This window comes from Zingiber officinale, chromosome 2B (genome assembly GCF_018446385.1).
Source record: "Zingiber officinale cultivar Zhangliang chromosome 2B, Zo_v1.1, whole genome shotgun sequence".
In the NCBI taxonomy this organism is placed as follows: domain Eukaryota; kingdom Viridiplantae; phylum Streptophyta; class Magnoliopsida; order Zingiberales; family Zingiberaceae; genus Zingiber; species Zingiber officinale.
Window position 1 is genome coordinate 17,786,102 of NC_055989.1, and position 12,983 is coordinate 17,799,084.

General features: G+C 35.5%; 1 protein-coding gene across 1 annotated transcript; it reads left to right on the plus strand.

Moving 5' to 3' along the window:
- Nucleotides 1-277: 277 nt before the first annotated feature.
- Nucleotides 278-12,750, plus strand: LOC122045429 (aldehyde dehydrogenase family 3 member H1-like). The gene is made up of 11 exons (XM_042605654.1): nucleotides 278-739; nucleotides 5,102-5,170; nucleotides 5,273-5,369; nucleotides 8,907-9,113; nucleotides 9,385-9,500; nucleotides 9,585-9,689; nucleotides 9,777-9,949; nucleotides 10,026-10,116; nucleotides 10,865-11,014; nucleotides 11,095-11,318; nucleotides 12,521-12,750. The coding sequence occupies exons 1-11, from the start codon at nucleotides 533-535 to the stop codon at nucleotides 12,603-12,605; spliced, it is 1,524 nt and encodes a 507-aa protein (XP_042461588.1). The 5' UTR covers nucleotides 278-532; the 3' UTR covers nucleotides 12,606-12,750.
- The last annotated feature ends 233 nt before the right edge of the window (nucleotides 12,751-12,983 follow it).

Below are 12,983 nucleotides of genomic sequence, written 5' to 3' on the forward strand. Positions count from 1 at the left end.
TAATAATTGAACATTAAGCTCGCCGGGCCGCAACGCCTGAGCACGATAAGCATGATAAGCAGCTTCGCCTGAGCACGATAAGCATGAGCTTTCTCTTTCGCTCGTTTTCTATATCGCCGGTCCTGCAGTTTTCTCCTAGGCTCTGCCTTTCCTTTATACCGACGCAACAACCGTCGGCGTTGTCTCGACCTTCATTGTCGCCTTCACCGACGATCCTTCCTGCAGTGGTGTGGACGGGAGCTGGATGCCATGGCCAGCGGACCTTTAGTGCTGGGCGGAGTTGGCTTCTTGTGCAGGACAACACAGGACAGGAGTGGATAGGGCCTTAAATGCCCACCGACTCCTTTGCCTAGCTCTGAATAGTCTCTGGAGCCTTGAATTGGCCGGGACCAGATAACGACTCGGGTCCCGAGATGCCTTTTTCGGTCTAGCGAACGACCAAGACGGGCGTTTTGAAAGCCTTCTTTTTATATGCTTCGCACTGGTGGAGGGCTCTGGGACTGCACTGCTTTTCCGTGTGCTTTTGGTGGCGATGGGTTCTGAGTATGAGGGCCGGAGCGCGGCAGAGGTGGTGGCCGGGATGAAGGAACGCTTTGCGTCCGGGAAGACAAGGATCTTTCAGTGGAGGGTCGCCCAGCTGAAGGCCATTGTGAGGATGATCGACGAGAAGGAGGATGAGATCGCCGCGGCCATCTACGAAGACCTGGCTAAGTCTCGGACGGAGGCTTGTCTCCAAGAGGTCCTTCAAACTTCTTCCTCTCTCTCATGAATGCGAGTTTCTTTATTCGTTTGCCCTCTCGGATTAACAAAGATAGACTTGGATCATAAAACATGGTTTTGGACATTTTAGTTCAAGGTATATGATCCTCTCTTTCTGTTTGGCTAAGAACAAATCTCATTCTTGAACATTTTGACATCCACAACATGAAACAAACACAAAACAAGACACAGGTAGACAACACCATTTCATTCTTTACCTCCAAGCTTAATACTTTATAAACTCTTTTACTCCATTTCATTTTGTTGCTGTTGGACCGTTGTGAATTGTGATAACTAGAGGGTGCGAATAACTATTTTGTCACGTGCTAATTTATAATTTGTTAGCATAGCGAAAATATAAATGAAACAAATACCAAACAAGACATTAGCACATAACATCTCGATTTTACGTGATTCGGAATCCCCAATTCCTACTTCATGGCCTAGAGTCCTAACGGTGACACCACTATTCTTTCACCTTAACGGACACCTTCTAGAGGTGGAGAAACCTCTTATAATAACATGTTCTTACAAACAATACAAATATATATTTAAATAAATTTTATCCCAAATCTCACTAGGTGAAGTCAGCTATATGGATTCTTCTATGCCATTGGGCTCTATTCCCCCTACTATATCATCATCTATATTTGAATAAATTTTATCTTATTTTATTGTTGCTAACTAAGTCTTCTTTGATCATTTTCTTCCTCGTTTAATGTGTATGTTTGTTGTAGTTTCATATCGCTTAAATAGAGCATTTATTAGCTGCTTAAGTATATGTCCATACCTTCTTAAATGTGTCTCCCGAAGTTTTCCTTCAATAGGTGCAACTCTGACTCTATACTATTCTCATTTTTTAATAGTCCATCCTCATATATCCGCACATTTACCTTACCACGACCATCTCTATGACTCTCATTTTCTTCTCACATGCTTCGGTCATAGCCCAATATTTAGTCCATAGAATATAGCATATCTAACCGCTATTTTGTAGAACTTCTCTTTAAATTTTAGAGATACTTTACGATCACAAATAACACCTAACGCTCTTCTCCATTTCAACTATCCTTCTTATTCTATATAAGACATCCATCAATCGCTCTATTCTTTTGCAAAAATGATTCTAAATACTTAATGTTGGGGTTACAAGGTTGCAAACATAGTCCCACATTGAAAACACATGGAAAAGATTATGAGTTTATAAGAAAAAAATATCTCCATTGGCATCAAGCCTTCTGGGTAGAGCCCAAGAACAAAGCCATGAGGGCTTAGGCCCAAAGTGGACAATATCATACCATTGTGGAGATATCTAAATTCTTTTCGATCCTTCACTTAAAACTCTCAATTATAGACAACTTATCATCTCCTATCTTAACAATTGTCTTAATACATCTAATTTGTTAAACTTAAATTCTATATATTTTATTTTTACTATACTAAATCTAAAACCTTTCAATTTGAATGTTTCCTGCTAAAATTTGAGTTTAGTATTTACTCATTCACATATCTCATCGACCAAAACAATATCATGACAATACAAGTAATAATACAAAGTTATAATAGAAAATAGATACAATATAAATGAAACAACTATACATAACTATAGATGAATGAATCTATGCTTTGGTGGCTTTGTAGTTGCTTTGGATCTCTCGTATCTCCATTAAACCTTCTTTTATAAGGTTGTAATTGACTCTGAAACCTCCTGTAATATTTCACAGTTAAATAGTCGAGTTAGCATATACTCATTCAAATCCTGAATTTGTGGTTTTAGGTATTAGTAATGCTATATCAGTCAATTGCAAGAATTTTTATTCAATTTTGAGCTGGAAAAATATATTGTTGAAAGCATTGTTCATAATAGTTGAGTGTTGTAGTCAACTGATGAAGAAGACAAGTGTTGTAGTTGATTGATATTGTTCACAATGTTAAAAATACTATTCACACTGATTTCCCTTATGCTAAGAGAACCATTGACTTACTAGGACCTCATCCATCGAGTTGACCTCAGCCTACTAAAACTTCCCTTGCTTAAAGACTCCTCGTCTCTAGGACTTCACCCGCAGGTCAACCTTAACTTATCAGGATTTCACCATTGCCAAGCATTCAGTCTTCCTTGATCTGTTTGGACTTCCATTCACATGCCTAACATCCGACCTTCTATAATCTGTTAGGACTTCAATCGTGTGCCCGACATCAGGTCCTCCATGACTTGCTAGGACTTCCCCTCTCATGCACATCTAGTTCTCCGTGACCTGTTAGACTTTACTCTCATACCTAACATCCGGTCCTCTATGACTAGGTAGGACTTCACTCACATGCCTGACATTCGATCCTCTATGACCTGTTAAGACTTCCCTTCTTATGCCAAATATCTGGTCCACTATGACCTATCACGACTTCCATTATTGTTAAGTGTTTGGTTAACCGCGACCCACTTGGACTTTGGTCGCTTGTCAACTCTCTTTTGGACTTTCAAGTGCCAAGTATCCAGTCAACAATGACTCACTTAGACTTTACCTTTGTCAATACCTTGTTGGACTTCCAACTGTCAAGTGACCACCATGACCCACTTTGACTTCTTTATTGTCAAGTATCTGGTCAACCTTGACCTGATATCTGGCTCAACCATCAAACATATTGATTAAACATCGAAAGCCAACTCAATTTTGGTCAACCTTGATCTAAGGTTGATAGCATCAATTATTACAACAACAACAATGACGACCAAGCTTGTATCCTTTTAAGTGGGGTCAACTATATGATCCTCCTTTGCCTTTGAGCTCCATTTTATTTTATTATCATTTGTAAAAGTTTTGTAAATTTTTTCTTCACTATCAGAACTATTTTCGAGAAGGAGAAAGGTAGTGGTTTTTCATGAGTCAACTCACCTTATGAGTCTATAGGCCATAAAGTTAGCACTCGATGTTCTAAACTAAATTGTTGCGTGCTTTTCTTTATTGCTTTATTACTTATTGCATTTACATTTCCGCTATGTATATAACTCAATATTTTGAATTTGTTATTATTGCACTATTCACTCCCCCTCTAGCTAGCGTCATACATGATCTTACAATATTCTCGTCAGTTTAACTTTATTTTGATATTAAAAATGATGTAGAAAAGTTAAATAGATATTAATATTTGTATCTTATTAAATGATAACAACCACTAGATGAGTAAACAACAACATCAAGTAGAATAGTTAACAATATATTTTTATATAAATTTTCAAAAGGAAAAAGAAATTTTTGATATTTTTCTTTTTTGAGTGAAAAATATTATATTAGAGAAAATTGATCTCATTTTGACAATTCTTAGCTTGCAAAAAATACAATGTTAAAATGAACACATATTATGTATACTTTCAGATTATATAATACACATCTTATACATGATGAACCTTCTTTATTTAGTTAGCTGATGAGGCCCTACATACTACAAAAGAAACAAGTAGAACCAACTATAGGCCTTTTCAACTAAAAAAGGAAAGATATTGATAGTTTTATAATTTATTTATTGAAACCAGAACATAATATGAGACATAATGTAATTAGTAACTTTATAAATAGGATGGTAGAGATACTTTTCTCTCAAATGTTAATAGAAATGATTTCAACATCCTTGAAAACTTCCAATTTAATATTTTCAAATTCATTGGGCTTTTTTAGTGGCTAGTTTTGAGATAGATTCACAAAACTCTCGAATAAAAAGAAACGTAGGTTTGTTAAATGCAAATCACCATCCTATTTTATGGATAACGAAAAGCCTAAACTAGCTGGAGTGTAACAAATGCACGGGTGACAAGCAGAATCAGAATATTCATGCCCAGGTATGACCTGTTGGTAGAATAAAATTTTCCTTGATAGTCAGTTTGAAATCTAGTTCATGTATTTCCATTTGTCATTATTCAATATGATTATTGACATTCACCCTTCGATGGTTTAATTTTTGTTTTTAATAATAGTGTTTTCTTTAGGTTGTTGTCATGCTCTATCCACCTGTTCTACTTATGTACTAACTCCTCTTGATAAGCACCCGTATAAAGTAAGGAATGGGTAAGAAGGATGATTAAAGAATAATTGAGTTTGGTTTTGTTAATTAGTGGAGTAATACTTCATTCATGGGATTCATAGGGAATATACTAGATATTGCTCTGAACCAAGTACACCACTAAGGATATATCAAAGGTCAAAAATAAAAATTTGCATGATTTTCTGCCATTTCCAGCCTAATTTAATCATGATTGATTCTATTTGGATGTATAAATGATGCATGGACATCAAGAGCACTTTTTTTTTTAAAAAAAAAATTCTGATTGCATTATTTTATGTTGCAGATTGCACTGGCAAAGGATGCATGCTTGTTTACCCTAAAAAAGTTGAAACATTGGGTGAAACCACAGAAGGTGCCAAGAGTATTTTGCATATACATATAGATATAGCTCTGAAGTGTACATTGCATTTCTTAGTAATTGAAGTGTCAAAGTTTTATCTGATCAACAATGCAGGTATCTACCTCTATTTTAACTTTTCCATCAACAGCCCAAATTGTTCCTGAGCCTTTTGGTGTCATACTGATCATATCTGCTTGGAACTATCCCTTTTGTAAGTAAAAACTCAATCTTACAGACAACATTGTGAAGCTGAAAATTCTTTTGCGGTGGATGCCATCAGTTTGATGATCATGCTTTGCAGTTTTAGATAACAAGTACACTTGCTAATATTTTTATGTCAGTTAGTTGTCTATCTTGAGATGGACATTTCAGATGTCTTGAATGTATGTCTTAATGTTATCCTTTTGTTGAGAGACCAAATTGTCCCATGGCTTGTTGTTGTTTTTGTTGAATTGAGTATGGTAGACACTACACCAAATTCTCATGGTAACATAGATGAAATTTTCTTGAGTCAATGAGTTCCCTCAGTTTGTTGGAAGAAACCAAAATGAGGAAAGATTCTTGCAGATCTGACTACTGTCAGTAAAATACAGTCAACAATTCATCTACTTCAACATACAATAATTTATACCATGTATGGGAGGGATCCAAATTAATGATTCATTCTCGACTTTTTATTATATATATCCATTTTAAATAGTATCCTAGTTCTTAGATCTTAAAGTAAATTTTCTACTTTTGTCTATGAATTGTAAGTTCAATTTTCAATTATATCAGGAAAGTGATAGTCTTGAGTCATGTTGAGGTTGATCCTCTCTTAAGTGAACTTCTAGAGGTGTCAATTTAGTTTGTGCTTGACCTTACCTATACAGAAATGAGTCAGGCCATGTTGGGCAAGACACTAGCTGCAATTCATGTTGGTGCCAACTCCTAGTCCACATGCTTGAACCTAGCTTAACACTTGACCTACTATAATTTTAATGTAGTATTATTAATTTTAGTTATTTTAAATATTATTATTAATCAAATTAATTGATTATATTTTTTATGAAATATAGTGGTCAACAATAAACCTTCTTCTAAACTAGTTCATCCTAAATTCAAGAGTATGGATTGACTTGAAATTAATACAACCAAATCTAGTCTACACTTTTTTCCTGTTGATTCCAGCAAGCTAATTTGTTACCACTATTTCTAATGGTCGAGTCTGATCTCTCTTTCTAGCTGACACAACATATCTCCTTTGATGGGAGGTATACTCTGGTCGATAATGTATTCATTTGGGTTCTTCTTTACTTCTTGACCAATTTAAGGGTCCTTAAATGGCGATGGTGCTAATTGACCAATTATGCCAATCTTATTGTGATCAAGATGGACAGAGGCATCCATGTGGTGATAATGTAAATGTTGGGAAGGTGGCCATGGAATCCTTGGCCTTTGGTTCTTCAACACAACCTTGCTATGCAACTAATGGTGAATGCCATGCTCATCTATAGAAATTCATTAATGCATACAAGGAAACACATTGACATTAAAAAGACAATGATTGAAGAAATAAAATAATTGTCTTATTCAGCTAAAAAGGTGTCTCCGCTTCACAGCTACTCCACTTCCTCATTTGACCCAGTCGAGTTCTCTTCAATTGAGGAGAATAATGCAATTAAGAATTTTAACTCTTTAAAATAATTGAAAAAGTCTTAGTTATTAATTTTTATAGTCTGTGAACTTTAAAAGTCCGTTAGTTTTTTATTAGGATACTTATGCTTTTATTAAAAAAGTTTGATATTTTATGAAGAATAAGTCACATTGATCATTTTACAATACCTAGCAGTCTATAAATGTTACCCTTCTAGAAGAGTCACATTTGTAATTAATGTTAGAATCCCAAGTGGTATGAAGCACAAATGTTTTGATGTGTTGTCATAGGTGTTGCTTATGTCACTAACTTGTGTGTCTAAGTATGTAGGAACTTAGGAGAACACACAGATACCCAATGACTCAAGTTCCAGTGAAATATGGTGAAAGGTGGTATGGGACATCCGAAGGACCGAAAAGGATGAGGAGCATTGGAGACAGCGGACCTTGGCAAAATATGTAAGCGAGCATGAATGATGGCACGGGAAGGGAGCCAATGGGCTCAGTGCATCTGAAAAATAAGAAGAAGAGTACTTCGGCATTTGAGGGACAAGAAGCCGAAGAAAGCATGCATAAGGTAAGCTAGTGAGACAAGAGTTGAGTGAATTGTAATCGAATGAGGGTAGACTCAACTCTAGGCAGATTCATGCGTAGTTGAGTCAAGAAGTTCAGGTGACCGAAAAAGAGTTTTCAATTGATTGGATCTTCCGGTTGACCAAAGCAAGTATATCGAAAGAGAGCGGGATCAGGCAATAGAAGATAAAGATCGAGTGACTGGAGGACATGTGGATGTAGATATGAAAAGTCATCTGAAGTTGATCAAGTTTCAATCGACCGATAAGTGATAAGGTCAACCAATTTGATGCTACATCAACAAGGGGATGAGCGAGGACCGACAAGAGGATGAGCCTTAGCTGCCATGCAATGGCGTAGATAGGGTTGGGCTACACTGGGCTCCAGCTTAGTGTAGTCAGCAAACTTCATGTAACAACCAGTCCTGACGATATTATTTTAGGGCTGGCCCAGACAATTTGCATGTAGCAGCCACCCTTGGTAATATTATTTTAGGTCAATACTGGAATAGGTCCTGCATGAACACCGAGTGATGGAGCAATTGAACTAAGATTTAGCCCAGGGTGAGTGATGGAGCAATTGAAATAAGATTTAGCCCAAGGTGAGTGATGATCCTGGCTACGCCATTGCTGCCATGTTATTGTTTTCCGATTGATCGAACGACCTATTCGTTCGATCGAATGAGCCACGTCAGCAGATTGACCAAAGGCTATAAAAGGAGGTGAGGAGCTCTGTTCAAAGAACAACCCACTCGATTACATTCTACTTTTCTATTCCTCTGTCTTTTACTTGTACGCAATTATTGTAAGAGGCTTCTCCGCCTCCGGCACTTTATCGAAGAGGAGAAGGTTAGCGGGCAGGTGCTAAACTGTGCATAAGGACTTGGACATAGCACCCTGGGTTGTGAACCTAGTAAATATATGTGTCGCCTTGTCTTATGTTTGTGCTTATTTTTATCGCTTAATGTGTGTGTCCTTGCTAAGCCATTAGCAAGAGAAATAGATTGTTTTAATTGTAGGTACACTATTCACCCCTCCTCTCTAGCAATCCAAACCGCTTCCGCAACACCAACAATTAATACTAAATGTTATTATATATAGAATTATACTTTTTTGTATATTAGAATATCATACTAATAATAATACATTATGTTATATAACAATATATATACTGATGTATATTATGGTTACATTACATTGCATTGCATTTCTAATATGTATAGAATATGTATTGAATATTGTAATATAAACACTAATAATATTTTATTCCATACTTTTACATTATTTTATAATCTTATTTTCATTTAAGATGAGCATACTTTTTCCATTTCTTTAGAAATGGAGATATTTTGAGATATCACTTCTATTTCTTTCCCCAAATTTTTTTTTTCCCAAACAGTGGGGCTAAAACTTTAAGTTCTTTTACTAATTTACTAGTAATTGTTGTCATTCAGATATATTGGTTGCTGTTGTCATTCAGACTTGTTTTGTAGCATACATTATGGATTTTGGTACATATCAGTATTATTTTTCGTCTCCAGTATTGTCCATTGAACCAGTAATTGGAGCAATTGCAGCTGGGAATACTGTTGTCCTAAAGCCCTCAGAAGTTGCACCATCCACTTCATCATTTTTTGCGAAAGTTCTACCAAAGTATGTGGATAACTCTTGTATCAGGGTATTGGAGGGATCTGCTAGTGAAACATCAGAACTTTTAGAACAGAAATGGGACAAAATAATGTATACAGGTTTGTTATGCTTTCATTGCCTCCTATCTTAAATGTTCTTTTGTTAGCCTATTTTGCAAGAACTGTTCCCATTTCAACATCTTTAAATATTTCTCAAGGTGTTAAACTTTGTAAAATTTTATTCTGGCAGATCCTAAACAGAATTAGGATTGTCTTATTTAGAAAATAGGAGGTTGACACTTTTGATTGAGTTCTTTAGTTATGGAAATATTTGCTTTCTTAAATTTTGTTTTTCTTAGAACTTATCGCTTAAATAAGCAATATATCATAGGCAATCCTAGAGTTGCACGTATTGTGATGGCTGCAGCAGCAAAGCATCTTACACCAGTTATCCTGGAACTCGGAGGAAAATGCCCTCTTATTGTTGATTCAAATATTGATCTAAAAGTAACACTGATCTATTCTCATTTAATGTTGTAATCCTTTTGAATTGATTGTTTTTACATAGAAACATGTATGGCTTTTCTTAAGGTTGCTGCAAAGAGAATCGTTGTGGGCAAGTGGGGAAGCAACAGCGGTCAAGCTTGCATTGCTCCTGATTATATCATTACTACCAAATCTTTTGCTGCAAAGTTGGTAAGATCCTGAAACTTTCGAGTTAGAGACAAAATACATCTGTAATCTTCTTTTGTGCTGGTACTTAAGTGATTGTAATAATTGCAGGTGGATGCTCTGAAAATAGCTTTGCAGAAATTTTACGGGAAGGATCCATTACAATCGACCGATCTATCTCGCATTGTGAATATCAGACATTTCGCTCGATTGAGAAATCTTTTGGAAGATGAAAAGGTATCTGGAAAAATTGTTTATGGAGGCCTGCAAGATGAAAAAGATCTGTAAGCATCTCCTCTTGCGGTTTCCACAATGAGAGTTTTTGTTATGTTCTTGTGACTTTATGTTAAAATGTGGCAGAAAAATAGCTCCCACAATCTTGTTAGATGTTCCCTGTGATGCACTCATGATGGAGGAGGAAATATTTGGGCCATTACTTCCGATTGTCACGGTAAGAAATTGTTTTAGAAGACTCTTCTTGAATGCTAACAGATCAACTACTCAAGGTTATGATTAGTAGTTTCTGACAATGTTGCTGTGAGGTTGCATATTTTTGTTCCACCGGATAAAAAAAATTTATTCATTCAATTATTAAAGATGACTTTTCACTAGACTAGATTTGATCAAGAGATGTAAGCATAATGAAATTTAAACAACCAAATAAATGAATTCAATAAGATAAATAAATAAATGAGTTTAGAGAAACAGAACACGAAGACATGTTGGAGTTCATTGCCCCAAGGCAAAGTTTCAATCCTCGTGCGGATTTAATTTTGTTCTTTCATGCCCCAAGGATACAGTAACAACAATGACAATAGCCAAACCTTATTCAACTAGGTGGGATCAGTTATATTGATCCTTCTACGCCATTGGGTTATATCTTCTACTATTTCACATTTATATTTAAATAAATTTTATCTTGTTTTATTGTTACTAATCAAGTCTTTTTTTGGTCTTTCTTGTTTGATGTGTAATATTTGTCATAGTTTCACATAATCTAACTAGAGTATTATTGGTTATCTAAGTACATATCTATATCATCTTAAACGTGTCTTCCAAAGTTTTCCCTCAATAGGTGCAACCCCAATTTTTTATCTAATGTTCTTATTTTTTATCCTGTCCATTCTCATATGTATACACATTTACCTTAACATACTCTGCAACTCTATCTAATTTTTCTTATATTCTGTTTTGGTTAGGTCGATGATCTGGGGCAGAGCTTTGATATTATAAACTCCAAAGAGAAGCCTCTAGCAGCCTATCTGTTTACTAGGGATCAAAGATTAGAAGAGAACTTTGTGAAAACTGTATCGGCCGGAGGCATGCTCATTAACGACACAATCTTACAAGTAACAATATAGAACATTGTTCTAACATTGAATTCTATCCCACTAGAGGTTTAACTGACGATTGTTCTAACATTGTGCAGTTTACAAACCGACATTTGCCCTTTGGTGGAGTAGGAGAGAGTGGAATGGGATTTTATCATGGAAAATTCTCGTTTGATGCATTCAGTCACAAGAAGGCTGTATTGCGCAGATGTTTCATTGTAGAAATTCCAATGAGGTACCCTCCATACACACCACAAAAGCAGAAGGTTGTGAGAGGACTGATGAGTGGCAATGTCTTGCCCTTGCTTCATGCTCTGATCAGGTGGCCTAATCGTCGAAATGGTTAATTATTAGGAATTCTGCTATATACAATACATATTGCATTGTTAATGTTCCTGGATTTGAACTTTTTAAGTAATTCACAGAATAAAATTGATAGTATATTCCTGCATTGAATATGTTATGATGATAATACATGATTCCAGGAGATTTTCTTGAAAAAAGCTGAAATTTCTTCTCGGGTACTTTTTTTTTTATCCAAAGAATGTAGAATGTGCGATGTTTCACTTTTTCGCTATCTTAGTGAAGAACATGGATTAGATTGGACAAAGTGTGGCTTTGATTTAGTAGTTGTTTTTTATTCTCAGGTTTTTTTTTTGTCCTGTCTACCTTATTCTACATAAATGCTCACTGATTTATGATAGAGATTATTCCTCCTTTTAGAGGTAATAAATACATTTGAATGTACAAGTTTGTGGTTCGAAATAATAGATTATCGCAAGATGTGGTGAAATAGATGAGATGTTAGATTTGGACTTCTAAGTGCTTTTTACAAATGATAGATTATAACATGATGTTGAGTTAGATATTTGTATATTGTTTATAGTTATTGTCACTTATCTTAGAGAGTGAAGGATGGCACATGAAGTGAAACTTAGATTGAGTGCATTTGAGGGACTTGAGGACCTTGTTGGAGATGGACTTGATGGCAATGTCAAGTTGCAGAAGCTAAGTTTGTGAGAGTTCAACTTAATCATTAGGATGATTGTAATCAAGGTTCTAGTCAATTGGATTTATCTTATAAAGCTGAGTTGTAACAATTGAATGACATAGGATCGATTGATTAGAATTTAGTTGACTGCAGATTGAAGTGATCTATAAATTAGTCAACTGGTGGTGAATCCAATCGACTAACCGACAACAAATCAATAGAACAATACTAGTTCTAATCTATTAAGCCTCAATCTTGTAATCTTCTTAGCCTTCCTCTCAACTCTTGCTATAAAGTTTTTTGTTAGATTCTTTCCACCTTGGTATAAGTTATTTATAAAAGAGAAGGCTAATGGGCTTTCAGGAGTAACTCGATAAAAGTCATAATCTTTAAAATAAGAACGAGAGTTCTTGACCATATTTTGTACTTGCATTAGTGATCGACATACATTGAATTCTTATGTTTTTGTTTGTTTCCACTGCATAGCTTGATTTGTATGACTTTACTAAAGAGTAGAAAGATTTCATTTGCAGGAAGACTTATTTGGCTCTCCGACCACCTCACTCAACTAGTCAATTCCATTTGATTGGCAAAGATTGGAGCAACCATTATGAATGACACTATGAAACAGGAGGGTTGAATATATTTTTTTTTATTGTTTTAGGATTATTTTTGTTTTTTTTTTATCTTAGGGTTTTGGGCTATTTAAATACTTATTTGGGTTGATGTTTGGGATTCATTTTTTGATTTTGTAAATAGAACTCTTTTCTTTTAAACCTAGGGTGGCTCCTCCTTGTTTGCCGAATTTTCTATATCTTTCTCTGCAATTCCTTGAGGAAATGAGCTTGTAGAATAATCACTATTCTGTTTAGCGTTAGTCGATATCAAAGGTTATCAGATTCGATAGATGGTCATCGTGGTCGTGATCATGGTCACAAAGACATTCCGATTGAGGAAGTCTCTCATCGTGATCGTAACGTCCATGATGAGAGGTTT